General features: G+C 53.7%; 1 protein-coding gene across 1 annotated transcript; it reads right to left on the bottom strand.

Moving 5' to 3' along the window:
• Window positions 1-14,427: 14,427 nt before the first annotated feature.
• On the bottom strand, window positions 14,428-20,564 carry LOC142923309 (uncharacterized). The gene is made up of 4 exons (XM_076064370.1): window positions 20,473-20,564; window positions 19,853-19,975; window positions 18,088-18,176; window positions 14,428-15,175 (listed from the first exon to the last, which is right to left on the bottom strand). Exons 1-4 carry the CDS (start codon window positions 20,536-20,538, stop codon window positions 14,428-14,430), a joined length of 1,026 nt encoding a protein of 341 aa, XP_075920485.1. The 5' UTR covers window positions 20,539-20,564.
• Window positions 20,565-21,056: the final 492 nt, after the last annotated feature.

The following is a 21,056-nucleotide window of genomic DNA, read 5'->3' as shown; positions in this document are numbered from 1 at the left end:
CACCACCACACAGCACACCACCACACAGCACACCACTATACAGCACACCACACCACTACACAGCACACCACACCACCACACAGCACACCACTACACAGCACACCACACCACCACACAGCACACCACTACACAGCACACCACCACTCCACTACACCACCACCCCACCACACAGCACACCACCACACAGCACACCAGAGTGGTGAGTGTACTAGTGGTGAGTGTACTAGTGGTGAGTGTACCGTGATGAGTGTACTAGTGGTGAGTGTACTAGTGGTGAGTGTACTGGTGGTGAGTGTACTAGTGGTGAGTGTAGTGGTGGTGAGTGTACCGTGGTGAGTGTACCGTGATGAGTGTACTAGTGGTGAGTGAACTAGTGGTGACTATCGTGGTGAGTGTAGTAGTGCTGAGTGTACAGTGGTGAGTGTACTAGTGGTGAGTGTACTAGTGGTGAGTAGTGGTGAGTGTACTAGTGGTGAGTGTACCGTGATGAGTGTACTAGTGGTGAGTGTACTAGTGGTGAGTGTAGTGGTGGTGAGTGTACTAGTGGTAAGTGTACTAGTGGTGAGTGTACCGTGGTGAGTGTACCGTGATGAGTGTACTAGTGGTGAGTGTACTAGTGGTGAGTGTACCGTGATGAGTGTACTAGTGGTGAGTGTACTAGTGGTGAGTGTACTGGTGGTGAGTGTACTGGTGGTGAGTGTACTAGTGGTGAGTGTACTGGTGGTGAGTGTAATGGTGGTGAGTGTACCATGATGAGTGTACTAGTGGTGAGTGTATCGTGGTGAGTGTACTAGTGGTGAGTGTACCGTGGTGAGTGTACTAGTGGTGAGTGAACTAGTGGTGACTATCGTGGTGAGTGTAGTAGTGCTGAGTGTACAGTGGTGAGTGTACTAGTGGTGAGTGTACTAGTGGTGAGTAGTGGTGAGTGTACTAGTGGTGAGTGTACTAGTGGTGAGTGTATCGTGGTGAGTGTACTAGTGGTGAGTGTACCGTGGTGAGTGTACTAGAGGTGAGTGTACCGTGGTGAGTGTACTAGTGGTGAGTGTACTAGTGGTGAGTGTACCGTGGTGAGTACCGTGGTGAGTGTACTAGTGGTGAGTGTACTAGTGGTGAGTAGTGGTGAGTGTACTAGTGGTGAGTGTACTAGTGGTGACTATCTTGGTGAGTGTAGTAGTGGTGAGTGTACAGTGGTGAGTGTACTAGTGGTGAGTGTACTAGTGGTGAGTAGTGGTGAGTGTACTAGTGGTGAGTGTACTAGTGGTGAGTGTACCGTGATGAGTGTACTAGTGGTGAGTGTACTAGTGGTGAGTGTACCGTGATGAGTGTACTAGTGGTGAGTGTACTAGTGGTGAGTGTAGTGGTGGTGAGTGTACTAGTGGTGAGTGTACTAGTGGTGAGTGTACCGTGATGAGTGTACTAGTGGTGAGTGTACTAGTGGTGAGTGTACTAGTGGTGAGTGTACTGGTGGTGAGTGTACTAGTGGTGAGTGTACTAGTGGTGAGTGTAATGGTGGTGAGTGTACCGTGATGAGTGTACTAGTGGTGAGTGTATCGTGGTGAGTGTACTAGTGGTGAGTGTACTAGTGGTGAGTGTACCGTGGTGAGTGAACTAGTGGTGACTATCGTGGTGAGTGTAGTAGTGGTGAGTGTATCGTGGTGAGTGTACTAGTGGTGAGTGTACCGTGGTGAGTGTACTAGTGGTGAGTGTACCGTGGTGAGTGTACTAGTGGTGAGTGTACCGTGGTGAGTACCGTGGTGAGTGTACTAGTGGTGAGTGTACTAGTGGTGAGTAGTGGTGAGTGTACTAGTGGTGAGTGTACTATTGGTGACTATCGTGGTGAGTGTAGTAGTGGTGAGTGTACAGTGGTGAGTGTACTAGTGGTGAGTGTACTAGTGGTGAGTAGTGGTGAGTGTACTAGTGGTGAGTGTACTAGTGGTGAGTGTACCGTGATGAGTGTACTAGTGGTGAGTGTACTAGTGGTGAGTGTACTGGTGGTGAGTGTAATGGTGGTGAGTGTACCGTGATGAGTGTACTAGTGGTGAGTGTACCGTGATGAGTGTACTAGTGGTGAGTGTACTAGTGGTGAGTGAAGTAGTGGTGAGTAGTGGTGAGTGTACTAGTGGTGAGTGTACTAGGGTTGAGTGTACCGTGGTGAGTGTACTAGTGGTGAGTGAAGTAGTGGTGAGTAGTGGTGAGTGTACTAGTGGTGAGTGTACCGTGGTGAGTGTACTAGTGGTGAGTAGTGGTGAGTGTACTAGTGGTGAGTGTACCGTGGTGAGTGTACTAGTGGTGAGTAGTGGTGAGTGTACTAGTGGTGAGTGTACTAGTGGTGAGTGTACCGTGGTGAGTGTACTAGTGGTGAGTAGTGGTGAGTGTACTAGTGGTGAGTGTACTAGTGGTGAGTAGTGGTGAGTGTACTAGTGGTGAGTGTACTAGTGGTGAGTGTACCGTGGTGAGTGAACTAGTGGTGAGTAGTGGTGAGTGTACTAGTGGTGAGTGTACCGTGGTGAGTGTACTAGTGGTGAGTAGTGGTGAGTGTACTAGTGGTGAGTAGTGGTGAGTAGTGGTGAGTGTACTAGTGGTGAGTGTACTAGTGGTGAGTGTACCGTGGTGAGTGTACTAGTGGTGAGTGTACTAGTGGTGAGTAGTGGTGAGTGTACTAGTGGTGAGTGTACTAGTGGTGAGTGTACTAGTGGTGAGTAGTGGTGAGTGTACTAGGGTTGAGTGTACTAGTGGTGAGTGTACCGTGGTGAGTGAACTAGTGGTGAGTGTACTAGTGGTGAGTGTACCGTGGTGAGTAGTGGTGAGTGTACTAGTGGTGAGTGTACTAGTGGTGAGTAGTGGTGAGTGTACTAGTGGTGAGTGTACTAGTGGTGAGTAGTGGTGAGTGTACTAGTGGTGAGTGTACTAGTGGTGAGTAGTGGTGAGTGTACTAGTGGTGAGTGCACTAGTGGTGACTATCGTGGTGAGTGTAGTAGTGGTGAGTGTACAGTGGTGAGTGTACTAGTGGTGAGTGTACTAGTGGTGAGTAGTGGTGAGTGTACTAGTGGTGAGTGTACTAGTGGTGAGTGTACCGTGATGAGTGTACTAGTGGTGAGTGTACTAGTGGTGAGTGTACTGGTGGTGAGTGTAATGGTGGTGAGTGTACCGTGATGAGTGTACTAGTGGTGAGTGTACTAGTGGTGAGTGTACCGTGGTGAGTGTACTAGTGGTGAGTACTAGTGGTGAGTGTACTGGTGGTGAGTGTAATGGTGGTGAGTGTACCGTGGTGAGTGTACCGTGGTGAGTGTACTAGTGATGAGTAGTGGTGAGTGTACTAGTGGTGAGTGTACCGTGGTGAGTGTACTAGTGGTGAGTAGTGGTGAGTGTACTAGTGGTGAGTGTACTAGTGGTGAGTGTACCGTGGTGAGTGTACTAGTGGTGAGTAGTGGTGAGTGTACTAGTGGTGAGTGTACTAGTGGTGAGTAGTGGTGAGTGTACTAGTGGTGAGTGTACTAGTGGTGAGTGTACCGTGGTGAGTGAACTAGTGGTGAGTAGTGGTGAGTGTACTAGTGGTGAGTGTACCGTGGTGAGTGTACTAGTGGTGAGTAGTGGTGAGTGTACTAGTGGTGAGTAGTGGTGAGTAGTGGTGAGTGTACTAGTGGTGAGTGTACTAGTGGTGAGTGTACCGTGGTGAGTGTACTAGTGGTGAGTGTACTAGTGGTGAGTAGTGGTGAGTGTACTAGTGGTGAGTGTACTAGTGGTGAGTAGTGGTGAGTGTACTAGGGTTGAGTGTACTAGTGGTGAGTGTACCGTGGTGAGTGAACTAGTGGTGAGTGTACTAGTGGTGAGTGTACTAGTGGTGAGTGTACCGTGGTGAGTAGTGGTGAGTGTACTAGTGGTGAGTGTACTAGTGGTGAGTAGTGGTGAGTGTACTAGTGGTGAGTGTACTAGTGGTGAGTAGTGGTGAGTGTACTAGTGGTGAGTGTACTAGTGGTGAGTAGTGGTGAGTGTACTAGTGGTGAGTGCACTAGTGGTGAGTGTACTAGGGTTGAGTGTACTAGTGGTGAGTGTACCGTGGTGAGTGAACTAGTGGTGAGTAGTGGTGAGTGTACTAGTGGTGAGTGTACCGTGGTGAGTAGTGGTGAGTGTACTAGTGGTGAGTAGTGGTGAGTAGTGGTGAGTGTACTAGTGGTGAGTGTACTAGTGGTGAGTGTACCGTGGTGAGTGTACTAGTGGTGAGTGTACTAGTGGTGAGTAGTGGTGAGTAGTGGTGAGTAGTGGTGAGTGTACTAGTGGTGAGTGTACTAGTGGTGAGTGTACCGTGGTGAGTGAACTAGTGGTGAGTAGTGGTGAGTGTACTAGTGGTGAGTGTACCGTGGTGAGTGTACTAGTGGTGAGTAGTGGTGAGTAGTGGTGAGTGTACTAGTGGTGAGTAGTGGTGAGTGTACTAGTGGTGAGTGTACTAGTGGTGAGTGTACTAGTGGTGAGTGTACCGTGGTGAGTGTACTAGTGGTGAGTGTACTAGTGGTGAGTGTACTAGTGGTGAGTAGTGGTGAGTGTACTAGTGGTGAGTGTACTAGTGGTGAGTGTACCGTGGTGAGTGAACTAGTGGTGAGTGTACCGTGGTGAGTGTACTAGTGGTGAGTGTACTAGTGGTGAGTAGTGGTGAGTGTACTAGTGGTGAGTGTACTAGTGGTGAGTGTACTAGTGGTGAGTGTACTAGTAGTGAGTGTACTAGTGGTGAGTAGTGGTGAGTGTACTAGTGGTGAGTGTACTAGTGGTGAGTAGTGGTGAGTGTACTAGTGGTGAGTGCACTAGTGGTGAGTGAACTAGTGGTGAGTAGTGGTGAGTGTACTAGTGGTGAGTGTACCGTGGTGAGTAGTGGTGAGTGTACTAGTGGTGAGTAGTGGTGAGTGTACTAGTGGTGAGTGTACTAGTGGTGAGTGTACCGTGGTGAGTGTACTAGTGGTGAGTGTACTAGTGGTGAGTAGTGGTGAGTGTACTAGTGGTGAGTGTACTAGTGGTGAGTAGTGGTGAGTGTACCGTGGTGAGTGTACTAGTGGTGAGTAGTGGTGAGTGTACTAGGGTTGAGTGTACTAGTGGTGAGTGTACCGTGGTGAGTGTACTAGTGGTGAGTAGTGGTGAGTGTACTAGTGGTGAGTAGTGGTGAGTGTACTAGTGGTGAGTAGTGGTGAGTGTACTAGTGGTGAGTGTACTAGTGGTGAGTAGTGGTGAGTGTACTAGTGGTGAGTAGTGGTGAGTGTACTAGTGGTGAGTGTACTAGTGGTGAGTAGTGGTGAGTGTACTAGTGGTGAGTAGTGGTGAGTAGTGGTGAGTGTACTAGTGGTGAGTGTACCGTGGTGAGTAGTGGTGAGTGTACTAGTGGTGAGTGTACTAGTGGTGAGTAGTGGTGAGTGTACTAGTGGTGAGTAGTGGTGAGTAGTGGTGAGTGTACCGTGGTGAGTAGTGGTGAGTGTACTAGTGGTGAGTGTACTAGTGGTGAGTAGTGGTGAGTAGTGGTGAGTGTACTAGTGGTGAGTGTACTAGTGGTGAGTAGTGGTGAGTAGTGGTGAGTGTACTAGTGGTGAGTGTACTAGTGGTGAGTGTACTAGTGGTGAGTGTACTAGTGGTGAGTAGTGGTGAGTGTACTAGTGGTGAGTAGTGGTGAGTGTACTAATGGTGAGTAGTGGTAAGTAGTGGTGAGTGTACTAGTGGTGAGTGTACTAGTGGTGAGTAGTGGTGAGTGTACTAGTGGTGAGTGTACTAGTGGTGAGTAGTGGTGAGTAGTGGTGAGTGTACTAGTGGTGAGTGAACTAGTGGTGAGTAGTGGTGACTGTACTAGTGGTGAGTGTATCGTGGTGAGTAGTGGTGAGTGTACTAGTGGTGAGTAGTGGTGAGTGTACTAGTGGTGAGTGTACTAGTGGTGAGTGTACTAGTGGTGAGTAGTGGTAAGTGTACTAGTGGTGAGTAGTGGTGAGTGTACCGTGGTGAGTGTACTAGTGGTGAGTAGTGGTGAGTGTACTAGGGTTGAGTGTACTAGTGGTGAGTGTACCGTGGTGAGTGTACTAGTGGTGAGTAGTGGTGAGTGTACTTGTGAGTAGTGGTGAGTGTACTAGTGGTGAGTAGTGGTGAGTGTACTAGTGGTGAGTGTACTAGTGGTGAGTAGTGGTGAGTGTACTAGTGGTGAGTGTACTAGTGGTGAGTAGTGGTGAGTGTACTAGTGGTGAGTGTACTAGTGGTGAGTAGTGGTGAGTGTACTAGTGGTGAGTAGTGGTGAGTAGTGGTGAGTGTACTAGTGGTGAGTAGTGGTGAGTAGTGGTGAGTGTACTAGTGGTGAGTGTACTAGTGGTGAGTAGTGGTGAGTGTACTAGTGGTGAGTAGTGGTGAGTAGTGGTGAGTGTACCGTGGTGAGTAGTGGTGAGTGTACTAGTGGTGAGTGTACTAGTGGTGAGTAGTGGTGAGTAGTGGTGAGTGTACCGTGGTGAGTGTACTAGTGGTGAGTGTACTAGTGGTGAGTAGTGGTGAGTAGTGGTGAGTGTACTAGTGGTGAGTGTACTAGTGGTGAGTGTACTAGTGGTGAGTGTACCGTGGTGAGTGTACTAGTGGTGAGTGTACTAGTGGTGAGTAGTGGTGAGTGTACTAGTGGTGAGTAGTGGTGAGTGTACTAATGGTGAGTAGTGGTGAGTAGTGGTGAGTGTACTAGTGGTGAGTGTACTAGTGGTGAGTAGTGGTGAGTGTACTAGTGGTGAGTGTACTAGTGGTGAGTGTACTAGTGGTGAGTAGTGGTGAGTGTACCGTGGTGAGTGTACTAGTGGTGAGTAGTGGTGAGTAGTGGTGAGTGTACTAGTGGTGAGTGTACTAGTGGTGAGTAGTGGTGAGTGGTGGTGAGTGTACTAGTGGTGAGTGTACTAGTGGTGAGTGTACTAGTGGTGAGTGTACCGTGGTGAGTAGTGGTGAGTAGTGGTGAGTGTACTAGTGGTGAGTAGTGGTGAGTGTACTAGTGGTGAGTGTACTAGTGGTGAGTGTACCGTGGTGAGTGTACTAGTGGTGAGTAGTGGTGAGTGTACTAGTGGTGAGTAGTGGTGAGTAGTGGTGAGTGTACTAGTGGTGAGTGTACTAGTGGTGAGTGTACTAGTGGTGAGTGTACTAGTGGTGAGTAGTGGTGAGTGTACTAGTGGTGAGTAGTGGTGAGTGTACTAGTGGTGAGTAGTGGTGAGTGTACTAGTGGTGAGTAGTGGTGAGTGTACTAGTGGTGAGTAGTGGTGAGTGTACTAGTGGTGAGTAGTGGTGAGTGTACTAGTGGTGAGTAGTGGTGAGTAGTGGTGAGTGTACTAGTGGTGAGTGTACTAGTGGTGAGTGTACTAGTGGTGAGTAGTGGTGAGTAGTGGTGAGTGTACTAGTGGTGAGTAGTGGTGAGTAGTGGTGAGTGTACTAGTGGTGAGTGTACTAGTGGTGAGTGTACTAGTGGTGAGTGTACTAGTGGTGAGCTTACCCAGTAAGCGGGGGACGGTGCGAGCCCGCGTGGTGAGGGAGGTGAGGGTGGTGAGCGCAGCTCCAGGGAGCCCGGTGAGCGAGGCGATGGTGGTGGTGAGGAACATCCACAGGGCACTGGGCCCGCCACAGTTCCTCACCCGTGTCTGCTCACCACGCCTCTCCTCCCTCACCTCGTCTCCCTCCCGCTCACCCTCCTCCTCACCACTCTCCTCACCCCTCTCCCTGCCGCTCTCCTCACCCCTCTCCTCACCCCTCTCCTCACCCCGCTCCTCACCCCGCTCCTCACCCCTCTCCTCACCCCTCTCACCACTCTCCTCACCCCGCTCCTCACCCCTCTCCTCACCCCTCTCCTCACCCTTCTCACCCCTCTCCTCACCCCTCTCCTCACCCTTCTCCTCACCCTTCTCACCCCTCTCCTCACCCCTCTCCTCACCCTTCTCCTCACCCTTCTCACCCCTCTCCTCACCCCTCTCCTCACCCTTCTCCTCACCCTTCTCACCCCTCTCCTCACCCCTCTCCTCACCCTTCTCCTCACCCTTCTCCTCACCCCGCTCCTCACCCCGCTCCTCACCCCTCTCCTCACCCCGCTCCTCACCCCGCTCCTCACCCCTCTCCTCACCCCTCCGGGTGAGGAAGGAGGTGTTAATGAGGATGCTGTCTTGAAACGCCGATTTGGGGATATCTGCACGGAGAGACACGGGGGAGACACGGGGGAGACACGGGTGAGACACGAGACACGAGTGAGACACGGGTGAGACACGAGTGAGACACGGGTGAGACACGAGACACGGGAGAGACACGGGTGAGACACGGGAGAGACACGGGGGAGACACGAGACACGGGTGAGACACGGGGGAGACACGGGTGAGACACGGGAGAGACACGGGGGAGACACGAGACACGGGTGAGACACGGGGGAGACACAGGTGAGACACGGGAGAGACACGGGGGAGACACGGGGGAGACGCGGGGGAGACACGAGACACGGGTGAGACACGGGGGAGACACGGGTGAGACACGGGTGAGACACGGGGGAGACACGGGGGAGACACGAGACACGAGAGAGACACGGTGAGACACGGGGGAGACACGAGAGAGACATGAGACACGGGTGAGACACGAGAGAGACACGAGACACGGGGGAGACACGGGTGAGACACGAGACACGGGTGAGACACGGGTGAGACACGGGGGAGACGCGGGGGAGACACGAGACACGGGTGAGACACGGGGGAGACATGGGTGAGACACGGGGGAGACACGGGTGAGACACAGGGGAGACGCGGGGGAGACACGAGACACGGGTGAGACACGGGGGAGACACGGGGGAGACACGGATGAGACACGAGAGAGACACGGGGGAGACACGAGATACGAGTGAGACACGGGTGAGACACGGGGGAGACACGGGGTAGACACGGATGAGACACGGGTGAGACACGGGGGAGACACGAGAGAGACATGAGACACGGGGAGACACGGGTGAGACACGGGGGAGACACGAGAGAGACATGAGACACGGGTGAAACACGAGACACGGGTGAGACACGGGGGAGACACGAGACACGGGGGAGACACGGGGGAGACACGAGACACGGGGGAGACACGGGTGAGACACGGGGGAGACACGAGAGAGACATGAGACACGGGGGAGACACGGGTGAGACACGGGGGAGACACGAGAGAGACATGAGACACGGGTGAAACACGTGGGAGACACGAGACACGGGGGAGACACGAGAGAGACATGAGACACGGGGGAGACACGGGTGAGACACGGGGGAGACACGAGAGAGACATGAGACACGGGTGAAACACGCGGGAGACACGAGACACGGGGGAGACACGGGTGAGACACGAGACACGGGTGAGACACGGGGGAGACACGAGACACGGGGGAGACACGGGTGAGACACGGGTGAGCTCCTCCGGCATGCGAGGCTGCGTTGGCTGGGGTCGTGTAGCCCGCATGGCCAGCAGCCACCGCATGGCCAGCAGCCACCGCATGGCCAGCAGCCACCGCATGGCCAGCAGCCACCGCATGGCCAGCAGCCACCGCATGGCCAGCAGCCACCGCATGGCCAGCAGCCACCGCATGGCCAGGCCGCTTCTGTTTGGCCGGATCGAGGGGGCTAAACGGGCCCGACACGGACTGGAGAGAGACGGAGTGATGTGGTAGAGGAGGACGTGGAGCTGAGTGGACCGGTGCCAGCGGCGGTGTCAAGATCGCCCTCTGTGGAGGAGGCTCGTGAGGGCAGTGGAGCGACGCTCACAACAACGAGCGGAGCGTCGGGCGGCTAAATGCAGCGAGTTGGCACTGCATGGGGCACGGGTGGTGCCTCTGCCAATCATCTCAGTCGGTCGACCCATGGCACCCGGCTCTGTCCCGTGACCTCCGGTCAGCGAGCGACACTTCACGTGGTAGCCTCAAAGTGCACCTAGCCTGGCACAGGCGCCGTGGTGATGGCACCATCACTTAGTGGCGAATGGCGGATATTGTATGTGGTGTTGGATGTAGTAGTGTTGGTTCTGGTGGTTGTGGTGGTTGTGGTGGTGTTGGATGTAGTGGTGTTGGTTCTGGTGGTGGTGGTTGTGGTGGTGTTGGATGTAGTGGTGTTGGTTCTGGTGGTTGTGGTGGTTGTGGTGGTGTTGGATGTAGTGGTGTTGGTTCTGGTGGTGGTGGCGGTGGTTGTGGTGGTGTTGGATGTAGTGGTTTTGGTTGTGGTGGTGGTTGTGGTGGTGTTAGATGTGGTGGTGTTGGTGGTTGTTGTGGTGGTGGTCTATAGTGGTGGTGGTTGTGGTGGTATTGGATGTAGTGGTGTTGGTTGTGGTGGTGGTTGTGGTGTTGGTGGTTGTTGTGGTGGTGGTGGTGGTGTTGGATGTAGTAGTTTTGGTTGTGGTGGTGCTAGATGTGGTGGTGTTGGTGGTTGTTGTGGCGCTGGTGGTGGTTGTGGTGTTGGTGGTTGTGGTGGTGGTTGTGGTGGTGGTGGTGGTGTTGAATGTAGTGGTTTTGGTTGTGGTGGTGCTAGATGTGGTGGTGTTGGTGGTTGTTGTGGTGGTGGTGGTGTTAGATGTGGTGGTGGTGGTTGTGGTGGTGTTAAATGTAGTGGTTTTGGTTGTGGTGGTGGTTGTGTAGGTTGTGGTGGTGTTGGTGGTTGTGGTGTTGGTTGTGGTGGTGGTGGTTGTAGTGGTGGTGGTGGTTGTAGTGGTGGTGGTTGTGGTGGTGTTAGATGTGGTGGTGTTGGTGGTTGTTGTGGTGGTGGTTGTTGTGGTGTTAGATGTGGTGGTGTTGGTGGTTGTTGTGGTGGTGGTTGTTGTGGTGGTGGTGGTTGTGGTGGTGGTTGTAGTTGTGGTGGTTGTGGTGGTGGTTGACCCGTGTTGATGAAGAGGGTGTCCATGACGGTGCAGTTGGAGAAGACGAGGCGTGAGGAGGAGACGTCGTCAAAGACGCAAGACTCAAACCGCGAGTCCTCGAAGCGCACCGCGTACAGATGGATCCCCACGAACCTAGCAACCACACATAGCAACCACACATAGCAACCACACATAGCAACCACACATAGCAACCACACATAGCAACCACACGTAGCAACCACACGTAGCAACCACACATAGCAACCACACAGCAACCGCGTACAGGTGGATCCCCACGAACCTAGCAACCACACATAGCAACCACACATAGCAACCACACATAGCAACCACACATAGCAACCACACGTAGCAACCACACATAGCAACCACACATAGCAACCACACATAGCAACCACACATAGCAACCTAGCAACCACACATAGCAACCACACATAGCAACCACACATAGCAACCGCGTACAGGTGGATCCCCACGAACCTAGCAACCACACATAGCAACCACACATAGCAACCACACATAGCAACCACACATAGCAACCACACATAGCAACCACACAGCAACCGCGTACAGGTGGATCCCCACGAACCTAGCAACCACACATAGCAACCACACATAGCAACCACACGTAGCAACCACACGTAGCAACCACACATAGCAACCACACAGCAACCGCGTACAGGTGGATCCCCACGAACCTAGCAACCACACATAGCAACCACACATAGCAACCACACAGCAACCGCGTACAGGTGGATCCCCACGAACCTAGCAACCACACATAGCAACCACACATAGCAACCACACGTAGCAACCACACGTAGCAACCACACATAGCAACCACACAGCAACCGCGTACAGGTGGATCCCCACGAACCTAGCAACCACACATAGCAACCACACATAGCAACCACACAGCAACCGCGTACAGGTGGATCCCCACGAACCTAGCAACCACACATAGCAACCACACATAGCAACCACACGTAGCAACCACACGTAGCAACCTAGCAACCACACGTAGCAACCTAGCAACCACACATAGCAACCACACATAGCAACCGCGTACAGGTGGATCCCCACGAACCTAGCAACCACACATAGCAACCACACATAGCAGCCACACATAGCAACCACACAGCAACCGCGTACAGGTGGATCCCCACGAACCTAGCAACCACACATAGCAACCACACATAGCAACCACACAGCAACCGCGTACAGGTGGATCCCCACGAACCTAGCAACCACACATAGCAACCACACATAGCAACCACACATAGCAACCACACATAGCAACCGCGTACAGGTGGATCCCCACGAACCTAGCAACCACACATAGCAACCACACATAGCAACCACACAGCAACCGCGTACAGGTGGATCCCCACGAACCTAGCAACCACACATAGCAACCACACGTAGCAACCACACGTAGCAACCACACATAGCAACCACACATAGCAACCGCGTACAGGTGGATCCCCACGAACCTAGCAACCACACATAGCAACCACACATAGCAACCGCGTACAGGTGGATCCCCACGAACCTAGCAACCACACATAGCAACCACACATAGCAGCCACACATAGCAACCGCGTACAGGTGGATCCCCACGAACCTAGCAACCACACATAGCAACCACACATAGCAACCGCGTACAGGTGGATCCCTACGAACCTAGCAACCACACATAGCAACCACACATAGCAACCACATAGCAACCGCGTACAGGTGGATCCCCACGAACCTAGCAACCACACATAGCAACCACACATAGCAACCACACATAGCAACCACACATAGCAACCACACATAGTAACCGCACATAGCAACCACACATAGCAACCGCGTACAGGTGGATCCCCACGAACCTAGCAACCACACATAGTAACCACACATAGCAACCACACATAGCAACCGCGTACAGGTGGATCCCCACGAACCTAGCAACCACACATAGCAACCACACATAGCAACCGCGTACAGGTGGATCCCCACGAACCTAGCAACCACACATAGCAACCACACTTAGCAACCGCGTACAGGTGGATCCCCACGAACCTAGCAACCACACATAGCAACCACACATAGCAACCGCGTACAGGTGGATCCCCACGAACCTAGCAACCACACATAGCAACCACACATAGCAACCACACATAGCAACCACACAAAGCAACCGCATACAGGTGGATCCCCACGAACCTAGCAACCACACATAGCAACCACACATAGCAACCACACATAGCAACCGCGTACAGGTGGATCCCCACGAACCTAGCAACCACACATAGCAACCACACATAGCAACCGCGTACAGGTGGATCCCCACGAACCTAGCAACCACACATAGCAACCACACATAGCAACCGCGTACAAGTGGATCCCCACGAACCTAGCAACCACACATAGCAACCGCATAGCAACCGTATGACAACCACGTAGCAACCACACAGACAACCGCATAGCAACCGTATGGCAAACAGCAACCGCATAGCAACCGCGTACAGGTGGATTCTCACGAACCAAGCAACCACACGGACAACGGCATAGCAACCACAAAGCAACCACGTACAGGTGCATCCCCACGAGTCTAGCAACCACACAGCAACTATTTGTGTCTCCCCGTGTCTCTCTCCGTGTGTCTCCCCGTGTGTCTCCCCGTGTCTCTCTCCGTGTCTCTCTCCGTGTGTCTCTCCCCGTGTGTCTCTCTCCGTGTCTCTCTCCGTGTGTCTCCCCGTGTGTCTCTCCCCGTATCTCTCTCCGTGTGTCTCCCCGTGTCTCTCCCCGTGTCTCTCCCCGTGTCTCTCCGCGTGTCTCTCCGCGTGTCTCTCCCCGTGTGTCTCCCCGTGTCTCTCTCCGTGTGTGTCTCTCCCCGTATCTCTCTCCGTGTGTCTCTCCGTGTGACTCCCCGTGTGTCTCTCCGTGTCTCTCCCCGTGTCTCTCTCCGTGTGTCTCTCTCCGTGTGTCTCCCCGTGTCTCTCTCCGTGTGTCTCTCTCCGTGTGTGTCTCTCCCCGTATCTCTCTCCGTGTTGCTCCTCGTGTCTCTCCCCGTGTCTCCGTGTGTCTCCCCGTGTCTTTCTCCGTGTGTCTCTCCCCGTGTCTCCGTGTGTCTTCTCGTGTCTCTCCCCGTGTCTCCGTGTGTCTCCCCGTGTCTATCTCCCCGTGCCTCTCCCCGTGTCTCTCTCTGTGTCTCTCCCCGTGTCCCTCTCCGTGTCTCTCCCCGTGTGTCTCTCCCCGTGTGTCTCTCTCCGTGTGTCTCTCCGTGTCGCTCTCCGTGTGTCTCTCCGTGTGTCTCTCTCCGTGTGTCTCTCTCCGTGTGTCTCTCTCCGTGTGTCTCTCCCCGTGTGTCTCTCTCCGTGTGTCTCTCCCCGTGTGTCTCTCTCCGTGTCTCCCCGTGTGTCTCCCCGTGTGTCTCTCCCCGTATCTCTCTCCGTGTGTCTCCCCGTGTCTCTCCCCGTGTGTCTCCCCGTGTCTCTCTCCGTGTGTGTCTCTCCCCGTATCTCTCTCCGTGTCTCTCTCCGTATGTCTCTCTCGGTGTCTCTCCCCGTGTCTCCGTGTGTCTCCCCGTGTCTATCTCCCCGTGTCTCTCCCCGTGTCTCTCCCCGTGTGTCTCTCCCCGTGTGTCTCTCCCCGTGTGTCTCTCCGTGTCGCTCTCCGTGTCTCTCTCCGTGTGTCTCTCTCCGTGTCTCTCTCCGTGTGTCTCTCTCCGTGTGTCTCTCCCCGTGTCTCTCTCCGTGTGTCTCTCCCCGTGTCTCTCTCCGTGTGTCTCCCCGTGTCTCTCCCCGTGTCTCCGTGCGTCTCCCCGTGTCTCTCTCCCCGTGTCTCTCTCCGTGTCTCTCTCCCCGTGTCTCTCTCCGTGTGTCTCTCCCCGTGTCTCTCTCCGTGTGTCTCCCCGTGCCTGTCTCCATACCTGTCCTTTCTGTAGACACAATCCACATGTCTCTGGTTGTGCAGCGAGAAGTTGAAGAGTGCTCCCGTCACCGTCTCTCCGTGTCTCTCTCCCCGTGTCTCTCTCCGTGTGTCTCTCCCCGTGTCTCTCCCCGTGTCTCTCTCCGTGTCTCTCTCCCCGTGTCTCTCTCCGTGTGTCTCTCCCCGTGTCTCTCTCCGTGTGTCTCTCCCCGTGTCTCTCTCCGTGTGTCTCTCCCCGTGCCTGTCTCCATACCTGTCCTTTCTGTAGACACAAGCCACATGTCTCTGGTTGTGCAGCGAGAAGTTGAAGAGTGCTCCCGTCACCGTCTCTCCGTGGAACTCGCGAACGCGGCCCACGTGCAGCGCCCACTCTAGCTGGGCAGGAGCCCAGCAGGACAGCCCACACAAGCTGCACACGCAGAGACACACGTACACGGAGAGACACACGTGAACACACAGAGACACAAGCTGCACACACAGAGACACACGTACACACAGAGACACACGTACACACAGAGACACGTACACGCAGTGACACGCGTACACACAGAGACACACGTACACACAAAGACACAAGCTGCACACACAGAGACACACGTACACACAGAGACACACGTGAACACACAGAGACACAAGTTGCACACACAGAGACACGTACACGCAGAGACACGTGAACACACAGAGACACACGTACACACAGAGACACGTGAACACACAGAGACACAAGCTGCACACACAGAGACACGCGAACACACAGAGACACGCGTACACACAGAGACGCGAACACACAGAGACACACGAACACACAGAGACACACGTACACACAGAGACACACGTACACACAGAGACACGCGTACACACAGAGACACACGTACACACAGAGACACACGTACACGCAGAGACACGTGAACACACAGAGACACACGTACACGCAGAGAGACACGTACACACAGAGACACGTACACACAGAGACACACGTGAACACAGAGACACACGTACACACAAAGACACAAGCTGCACACACAGAGACACACGTACACACAGAGACACGTACACACAGAGACATAAGCTGCACACACAGAGACACGAACACACAGAGACACACGTACACACAGAGACACGCGAACACACAGAGACATGAACACAGAGACACACGTACACACAGAGACACAAGCTGCACACACAGAGACACACGTACACACAGAGACACACGTACACACAGAGACACGTAAACACAGACACGTACACACAGAGACACACGTACACACAGAGACACAAGCTGCACACACAGAGACACACGAACACACAGAGACACAAGCTGCACACACAGAGACAGAAGCTGCACACACAGAGACACACGAACACACAGAGACACAAGCTGCACACACAGAGACACACGTACACAGAGACACAAGCTGCACACACAGAGACACACGTACACACAGAGACACGCGTACACACAGAGACACGTAAACACAGACACGTACACACAGAGACACGTGAACACGCAGAGACACGCGTACACACAGAGACACAAGCTGCACACACAGAGAGACACGTACACACACAGACACATGTACACACAAAGACACAAGCTGCACACACAGAGACACGCGTACACACAGAGACACGTACACACAGAGACACACGTACACAAAGAGACACACGCACACACAGAGACACGCGTACACACAGAGACACGCGTACACACAGAGACACGCGTACACACAGACACAAGTACACGCAGAGACATGCGTACACACAGAGACACACGTACACACAGAAACACGTACACACAGAGACACACGAACACAGAGACAGGCGTACACACAGAGACACGCGGACACACAGAGACACGCGTACACGCAGAGACACGCGTACACGCAGAGACACGCGAACACGCAGAGACACGCGAACACGCAGAGACACACGAACACAGAGACAGGCGTACACACAGAGACACGCGAACACACAGAGGCACACGTACACGCAGAGACACGAACACACAGAGACACGTACACACAGAGACACGCGTACACGCAGAGACACAAGGACACACAGAGACACGCGTACACACAGAGACACGCGAACACACAGAGACACACGTACACACAGAGACACGAACACACAGAGACACACGTACACGCAGAGACACGAACACACAGAGACACGTACACACAGACACGCGTACACGCAGAGACACGCATACACGCAGAGACACGCGAACACACAGAGACACACGAACACACAGATACACGAACACACAGAGACACGAACACACAGAGACACACGTACACACAGAGACACACGAACACACAGACACACGCACACACAGAGACACGTAAACACAGACACGTACACACAGAGACACACGTACACACAGAGACACACGTACACACAGAGACACACGTACACACAGAGACACACGGACACACAGAGACACAAGTACACGAAGACACACGTACACACAGAGACACACGTACACACAGAGACACACGAACACACAGAGACACACGTACACACAGAGACACGAACACACAGAGACACACGTACACAGAGACACACGTACACAGAGACACGAACACACAGAGACACGAACACACAGAGACACGAACACACAGAGACACACGTACACACAGAGACACACGTACACACAGAGACACGGACACACAGAGACACACGTACACACAGAGACACACGAACACAGAGACACGCGTACACGCAGAGACACGCGTACACGCAGAGACACGCGTACACACAGAGACACACGAACACACAGAGACACGTACACACAGAGACACACGTACACACAGAGACACACGAACACACAGAGACACACGTACACACAGAGACACGTACACACAGAGACACACGTACATACAGAGACACACGTACACACAGAGACACGTGAACACACAGAGACACGAACACACAGAGACACACGAACACACAGAGACACGAACACACAGAGACACACGTACACACAGAGACACACGAACACACAGAGACACAAGTACACGAAGTCACCCACCTACCCATTCCCACACTCGCCAACCCACTGTAGGGCCAAGTGCTGTTAGCGAGCAGCACCGATGAAGGCCGGCACAGTACACGTGGGAGTGGGTGGCCACTACCACGCCCAGCCGCCTTTGTCTCCCCAGTGGCGATGTTTACACACAGCACCAGGTACTCATTTGAGGCCGAGTCGACCTAGGGGAGGCTCAGGACGGGTTCAGATAGCTCGGCGCGCTGACCGCTGCACCACCGCTCCACACCCACCCAACCCAGCCACACAATGAGAATTCTGAAGCCCATCATCACCTGAATGAGAGGTTAAACCACATTGGTAGCAGCCACAGAGTGGAGGCCTTCAGCTCCGGAGAGAAGAGGCCTGGGAGACTTCGGAAAGCCTGGAAATAAAGTCGTAGGGTCACCGATATAGGTAATGCAGTGCACTGATTGTGAGTCTATGGCTCTCTGTGTGAGTGAGTCTATGGCTCTCTGTGTGGTGAGTCTATGGGTCTCTGTGTGAGTGAATCTATGGCTCTCTGTGTGGTGAGTCTATGGGTCTCTGTGTGGTGAGTCTATGGCTCTCTGTGTGAGTCTATGGGTCTCTGTGTGAGTGAGTCTACGGCTCTCTGTGTGAGTCTGTGGGTCTCTGTGTGAGTGAGTCTATGGGTCTCTGTGTGGTGAGTATATGGGTCTCTATGTGAGTGAGTCTATGGGTCTCTGTGTGGTGAATCTATGGCTCTCTGTGTGGTGAGTCTAAGGGTCTCTGTGTGGTGAGTCTATGGGTCTCTGTGTGAGTGAGTCTCTGGGTCTCTGTGTGAGTGAGTCTATGGGTCTCTGTGTGAGTGAGTCTATGGGTCTCTGTGTGGTGAGTCTATGGGTCTGTGTGAGTGAGGCTATGGGTCTCTGTGTGAGTGAGTCTATGGGTCTCTGTGTGCTGAGTCTATGGGTCTCTGTGTGAGTCTATGGGTCTCTGTGTGAGTGAGTCTATGGATCTCTGTGTGGTGAGTCTATGGGTCTCTGTGTGAGTAAGTCTATGGGTCTCTGTGTGAGTGAGTCTATGGGTCTCTGTGTGAGTGAGTCTATGGGTCTCTGTGTGAGTGAATCTATGGGTCTCTGTGTGAGTGTGTCTATGGGTCTGTGTGAGTGAGGCTATGGGTCTCTGTGTGAGTGAGTCTATGGGTCTCTGTGTGAGTGAGTCTATGGGTCTCTGTGTGAGTGAGTCTATGGGTCTCTGTGTGCTGAGTCTATGGGTCTCTGTGTGAGTCTATGGGTCTCTGTGTGAGTGAGTCTATGGATCTCTGTGTGGTGAGTCTATGGGTCTCTGTGTGAGTAAGTCTATGGGTCTCTGCGTGCTGAGTCTATGGGTCTCTGTGCGCTGAGTCTATGGGTCTGTGTGAGTGAGTCTATGGGTCTCTGTGTGCTGAGTCTATGGGTCTGTGTGAGTGAGGCTATGGGTCTCTGTGTGAGTGAGTATGGGTCTCTGTGTGCTGAGTCTATGGGTCTCTGTGTGAGTCTATGGGTCTCTGTGTGAGTGAGTCTATGGATCTCTGTGTGGTGAGTCTATGGGTCTCTGTGTGAGTCTATGGGTCTCTGTGTGAGTCTGTGGGTCTGTGTGTGAGTCTATGGGTCTCTGTGTGAGTCTATGGGTCTCTGTGTGAGTGAGTCTGTGGGTCTCTGTGTGAGTCAATGGATCTCTGTGTGAGTCTATGGGTCTCTTTGTGAGTCTATGGGTCTCTGTGTGAGTCTATGGGTCTCTGTGTGAGTGAGTCTGTGGGTCTCTGTGTGGTGAGTCTATGGGTCTCTGTGTGAGTCTATGGGTCTCTGTGTGAGTCTGTGGGTCTGTGTGTGAGTCTATGGGTCTCTGTGTGAGTCTATGGGTCTCTGTGTGAGTGAGTCTGTGGGTCTCTGTGTGAGTCAATGGATCTCTGTGTGAGTCTGTGAGTCTGTGTGTGAGTCTATGGGTCTCTTTGTGAGTCTATGGGTCTCTGTGTGAGTCTATGGGTCTCTGTGTGAGTGAGTCTGTGGGTCTCTGTGTGAGTGAGTCTGTGGGTCTCTGTGTGAGTCTGAGGCTTGCCTGTGAGACGTGAGTGAGGGATCGCACTCCGAGTCTCTGGAACCAGGTCCCTGTCTCCGACTGCAGCTCATTGAGGTCACTCTGGACTGGCAGACTCACTCCCAGCTGGGACAAGTCTGTCACCTACGTACTCACAGAGACGCGCACACAAGGACACTCGAACTTGCATGCACCTAGCCTGGCACTCCCCGGTAGTATCTTCCACGAGGCTCCTGCTCCACAGAGGCCGATCTTGACACCGCTGGTACCAGTCATCGGCAAGTCCACTCAGCTCCACGTCCTCCTGTACCACGTCACTCCATCCAATCTCTAGCACGTGACACTCACCCACCACTCACCCATCACCCACACTCATCAACCCTCCCCCCTACACTCACTCCCCACTCACCCCCCCACTCACCCCCCACTCACCCCTCCCCCACACTCATCAACCCTCCCTCACACTCACCCCCCCACTCACCCATCACTCACCCCCCCTCACACTCACCCCCCCCACTCACCCCCCACTCACACTCACCCACCACTCACCCCCACTCATCAACCCTCCCCCACTCACCCCCCCTCACCCCTCCCCCCCCCCACTCACCCCTCCCCCCCCACTCACCCCCCCCCCCACTCACCGGGTAGACCTCCTCTGGGTGGCCCCTCCCCTTGGCGTTGATGTCGTGAATCTCCTTCAGCACCATCCACGCCTCCTCGCGTCTCCCAACCTGCACCACCACCACCACCACCACTCTAGACCACCACCACCATAGACCACCACCACCACCACCACTCTAGACCACCACCACCATAGACCACCACCACCACCACCACTCTAGACCACCACCACCATAGACCACCACCACCACCACCACTCTAGACCACCACCACCACTCTAGACCACCACCACCATAGACCACCACCACCACCATAGACCACCACCACCACTCTAGACCACCACCACCACTCTAGACCACCACCACTATAGACCACCACCACCACCACTCTAGACCACCACCACCACCACTATAGACCACCACCACTCTAGACCACCACCACCACCACTCTAGACCACCACCATAGACCACCACCACCACCACCACCATAGACCACCACCATAGACCACCACCACCACCAACACCACCACCACTCTAGACCACCACCACCACTCTAGACCACCACCACCACCACTCTAGACCACCACCACTATAGACCACCACCA

This window comes from Petromyzon marinus, unplaced genomic scaffold (assembly GCF_048934315.1).
Source record: "Petromyzon marinus isolate PM22_M1 ecotype Great Lakes invasive population unplaced genomic scaffold, UKy_Petmar_22M1.pri1.0 PM_Scaffold_402, whole genome shotgun sequence".
Taxonomy (NCBI): domain Eukaryota; kingdom Metazoa; phylum Chordata; class Hyperoartia; order Petromyzontiformes; family Petromyzontidae; genus Petromyzon; species Petromyzon marinus.
This window is presented reverse-complemented; position numbering and strand designations above follow the sequence as displayed.